Below are 5,203 nucleotides of genomic sequence, written 5' to 3'. Positions count from 1 at the left end.
CTCTCTCTCTCTCTCTCTCTCTCTCTCTCTCTCTCTCTCTCTCCCCTAGATTAAAGCTCACCAGTCCCTTCTAGAGCATTTTTTCCAGACTATTCAACAGAGAATCATGGGATCTTAGCTTTAAAGCTAGAAGCCCTTCTGAGGCATCTGATCCAATCTCTTAATAGAAGAGGAAATTTAAGTACTCGACCAGGATGAAACAGCTGGGAGAGTGTCAGATGTGGGATGTGAACCTGGTTTTGGTGATTGCGTGCAGCACTGCATCCTCTAAGCCAGGCTGCCTTTCTCAATGACCATCTCAGTCATTCATCTTCTGATTCTACTCCACCTTGCTGTTGTGCCTCAGAATGTATTTCTTGGAACCGGTCACATTATTCTTGAAGTTGTTTTTGCTTATTACCTCCCTGTTCTAGGCACACAGCACACTTGGGCAGGGTCTATCAGGGGTCTCTATTAGTCATTGTTCCCCAGAGCAAAGAGCTGTAATGAAAATGAACTTGCACCCAGCTGTGTGACCCTGGGCAAGTCACTTGACCCCCATTGCCTACCCTTGGGCAAGTCATTTATGAATCATGAAAACCCAAAGCACATTTTTCCCCTGAAAAACTCCTCTTAAAAATGATCCTCCTGCAGAGGTATTACTTGAATTGTTATGAAACCTTTACTGAAAATAATAACAATGATTGCTGGCAGAGGCTTTCTGCCTTGGAGCCAATACTCAATATTGACTCCAAGATGGAAGGTAAGGGTTTAAAAAAAAAAAAGAAAGAAAGAAAATGAACTTGCATTTCACAAGTTTGAGTGAAGTTAACATGTTTTCTTTCTTCTGTGAATTATTTTCAGGCAGCAGAAGTTTTGCTGGAACTATCTTTCTTAAGCTAACAAAAAATTATGCTTGTCACAGAATCTAATGAATGCATTTACTAAATGTTCTGTCTATGGACATTGTAATGGAAAATGGCTTTTATTTTTGTAGCACTTTTAAGGTTTGCAAAATATTTTCATTTTACAGCCACCTCATTTGGTGGGGAGTGGAAATATTAGCCCCCTGTTCACAGAAGGGGATCAGAGAGGCTCAGTGATTTGCTTAGGATCTGACTGCTATTTTCAAAGGCAAGATTTAAGGTATATCTCAGGAAACCAGATCTGGGACTCCTTAGACAAACTAGAGGATTTACTGGAGCCTCAGTTTGTGTGTCTGTAGTTTTAGGCTTAGTCTTGTCTCTGGGAACAATTGTAATAAGTAAGCTTAAAGCAAAACTTTTCATTGGATACTTGGACAAGGATAAAGACTGAGGGTAAAATTGTTACTTAAATAAAAAACCAGTGTCCTCTTCCACATACATGTCACTAACATGTGTGACTGAGAGATTATTTTGTTAGCAAAAATGAATTTTAATCATTTCCATTGTTTTATTTTGCTTTTTGAACAGATGTTTGTGGTATACTTCACTGTTTTTGGAGGGCTGATGGCCTTTAACTACCACCGGGAGTTGCAAGTATGGGCCATTCCTTTGTTATTGGTGGCTTTTTTTGCCTATTTAGTGGCCCACAATTTCTTATCAGTGTTTGAAACTGTGCTGGACGCCTTGTTTTTGTGCTTTGTCATTGATATGGAAACAAATGATGGCTCACCAGAAAAGCCCTATTTTATGGATCAAGAATTAATGGTAAGCAAATTAATTTGCATGTGGATTTGTATTGAGGCATTCCACATATGAAGACTGTGTGGCTTAGTGGGTTCAACAGGCAACATGGGGCAGAGTACGGAATTTGAGGTCAAAAAATATGAATCCAAATCTGAGCCCTGCCACTTGCTCCCTGTGTGCCTTTGGGCAAGTCATTTATGAATCATGAAAACGCAAAGCACATTTTTCCCCTGAAAAACTCCTCTTAAAAAAGATCCTCCTGCAGAGTATTACTTGAATTGTTATGAAACCTTTACTGAAAATAATAACAATGATTGCTGGCAGAGGCTATCTTTGGCTTATGTTCTCCAGGACTTAGCATAGTGCCTGGCACATAATTGGCATTAATAAATGTTGCTGGATGGGTGGATGGATGGATGGAGGGAATGGCCAGACCAATAACATCAGATCAAGTCAATGAGCTTGTATTAAGTACCTACTGTATACTGATGTACTGAAATATCCTGTACTAAAAGACACCTCTATCTCTCCTGGAAGCCATTCATTCGCTATGTAGAGCAGTATTTTATAGTTTATATTGGGATGTCACCTAAAAGACATTATTTATGATGGTATTAAAAAGCTAACTAGAGAATCCCAACCCAAACCGGTCATGGCATGGCCATGCAGTCTGACCAAGCATGTACTGCTCCAGTTTTTGCCGCTAGACCAAGACCACCTACAAACATGGGGCGTCCCAGGATTCTCTCTCTCTTTTTTTCCTGGAGTCAGGAAGATCTGGGTTCAAATATGGGCTCAGACACTTCCTTGCTCCCTGGGCAAATTACTTAACCCTCTTTGCCTAGCCCTTGACCTTCAGTCCTAGAAGACTTACTAGGACAGAAAATAAAAATTTGTTGTTCTGGATTTTTTTTTAAGCTAACTAGGTATTCTCGCGCTGTGAGCTGCATGCTTTCATTTTTTTTTAATGATAACCTATTTTTAATTCATTTAATTCATTCACATCTGATTAAACAGATGAACATTTCTGAAAATTAATTTCTCACACGGCATATGGCAAAATGGTCTGTTAGTACTGGAAACCACTCCCCATCTTTTTTTTTTTTTTTTAACAGAGCTTTGTGAACAGAAGCAACAAATTAATTGATTCGAGGATACGAAGAAACAGAAAGTCATTAGGGAATGACGATGGAACAGAACTCCAGCCCATTGTGAGATAGGAGACATTTCCTTATTGTCCTGTATTTGTGCTTATTTTGGAAGAACCTTATTACTTTCAGTCTTCATTTTTGCAGAATAAATTTTTAGAAATGATTGACTCTTTCTCATTTTTAAAAGTAAATTATGCTGCTTGGTGCATGTTGATTAAAGTCACTATTTTATCATACTCTATGAATGGGTTAACAAAAAACAAATCTCTTAATTCCCAAAGTGGGTATAGCTTATCTTTAGGATAAATATTTAAAACAATTTAAAACAATTAACTTTAAGTCCAGCTCTGTGGAGATTTCCAGGAATACAGAAAACTTGAATGGGGAAAAAAATATTCATCTTCATTTTCCTCAACCTCTAAGTGAAATTTTGAATTTCTTTTCTTTATGGATGTGAACAATAAACATTATCATAGAAAGGGGTCCAGAGGCTTTGCCAGACTGCCAAAGGGATCCATGACACACAAAAAATGAAGAATTCATGATTTAAAGGGATATAATACTATAGGTTCAGAGATTTAGGGCTGGAAGGGACATTAGGGGCCATCTAGTCCAACCCTACTGCCATCATGTTATAGCTGAGAAAACTAATACCCAGAGTGTTAAAAGTTTAAAGGGTTTGCCCAGAATCACACAAGCATTAGAACTGGGATTTGAACCCAGAGCTTCTGACTCAAAAACCAATGCTCTTTCCATGGTACAGTACTATGTCAAATGAGATAATAGATGCAAAAGCCTCCTGACAATTTATAAAGCACTGCAAAATACAGGGTATGAGTATCCAATGGAATTTATATATAAAATTTAGTTTACACACAGACAGATGAAAAGATCATTAAATTTGTCTTTTAGACTGAAAAATTGTCAGTTGCCATTCAATAGATAGCCAAAACATTTATCAAGCATGATTTGATTTAATTTAATTTATATTTAAATCCTTATCTAAATTATTTTAATTTTTATTATTTATTAAGCCAAGATCCGTGCTAGGTAGGGGACACAAATATAGGCAAGACAGTCATTGTCTTCCAGAAACTTGTATGCCATAAGGGGAGTCAACACACCAAGGGAAGCTAGAAAAGAGAGGAGGGGAGACAGGGTAGTGTGGGGATGGCCAGGGAAGCAGCATGGAGATCTAATTCTGGACAAGCCATTACAAAAGCTCACTTAGCAGAGTGCAGCATTCCAAGGATGGAATCCAACAAGGCAAGGGGTTTGGGTTAAAGAGAAAGCAAGAGAGGAGACAGACCATTTTCAACATCATCTAGCCCGATGGATGCAGTACTTCAACTTTACATAATAAACTAAATGGTTTTGACATATCTCCCCTCCAAAAAAAAAACAAAAACCCAAAAACAAAGTTTCACTTTCTCCAGATGAGGTTTATAAAGGATGATCCAACGAGTACCACCAGATGGAAATTGTTAGGAGACAAATTTAACTTGATGTAAAGAGAGAAACTCCCTCACTAATAGAGGGACCCAGAAAAAGACTGGGCAGCCTCTGCTGACAGTTTTCAAGGACGCTGCGGTATGTCTACTTTTTTGCCCCAGATCACACGGCTAGGAAGTATCTGAGGCTGGATTTGTATTGAGTCTTCCTGACTGCAGACCAACCCACAGTGCTCTTAACCACTGAGCCACAACCACTTCTGAGGAATGTTCACTTAATGATATTGTAAAGATGGATTCTAGCTGAGGTACCACATATTCTAGATAGTCTCTGACATCATCTCTCCCATATGAAGGTTCTGGGAGTGTTTAAAGAGCCAAAAGGCAAGTGGCAAGAGAGATTAGATAAGAACCAACGTTCACAGAGTCCTTTAAATTCTGGGAAGCACATTACAAGTACCATCTCTTTTGATTCTTTCGACATCCCAATAAGGTAGATACAATGTTGGTGTCTCTACATTATGGATGAGGAAACAAAGGCACATGGGCTTAAGTGGTTTGCCCAGGGTCACACAGCTTAGTGAGTGCTAAAATCAAGACTTGAACCCAGTTTCTGAACCCAAATACATCATCCTACTGACTACCATGCGGTCTCTGTCAGGAAAGCAAATTCTTAAGATCTGTTTGTTTTTTTAAATTTAATTATCTAGGTTTTATTTAACAATGTATTTGATTAGGTCATATAAAAAGCCCAACCAACCAAAATGGCGCCAGCTATGGCCATGGAACCTTAGCTCTTAGAGGCAGTAACAGCCTATAGTGTTCATGAAGATCCCAAGGCATTGTAGAAGAAATACCTTAGGCTTGGGGTTGAACCAGTCCAAGTTGAACAGATAATGAGAACTAATTCATTCTCTCTCTCTCTCTCTCTCTCTCTCTCTCTCTCTCTCTC

The 5,203-nt window shown here is 38.7% G+C and overlaps 1 protein-coding gene across 1 annotated transcript; it reads left to right on the top strand.

Moving 5' to 3' along the window:
- Positions 1–1,433: 1,433 nt before the first annotated feature.
- Positions 1,434–2,963, top strand: LOC123255662 (choline transporter-like protein 3; the record flags this gene model as incomplete). Its single annotated transcript, XM_044684421.1, has 2 exons — positions 1,434–1,670; positions 2,765–2,963. Coding segments are annotated over 2 exons (342 nt in total), but the record flags the coding sequence as incomplete, so codon positions are not given.
- Between the last annotated feature and the right edge of the window lie 2,240 nt (positions 2,964–5,203).

The sequence above is a fragment of the Gracilinanus agilis genome, unplaced genomic scaffold (assembly GCF_016433145.1).
Source record: "Gracilinanus agilis isolate LMUSP501 unplaced genomic scaffold, AgileGrace unplaced_scaffold4980, whole genome shotgun sequence".
In the NCBI taxonomy this organism is placed as follows: domain Eukaryota; kingdom Metazoa; phylum Chordata; class Mammalia; order Didelphimorphia; family Didelphidae; genus Gracilinanus; species Gracilinanus agilis.
The sequence above is the reverse complement of the archived record's forward strand: the minus strand, read 5'-3'. Positions and strand labels throughout refer to the sequence as shown.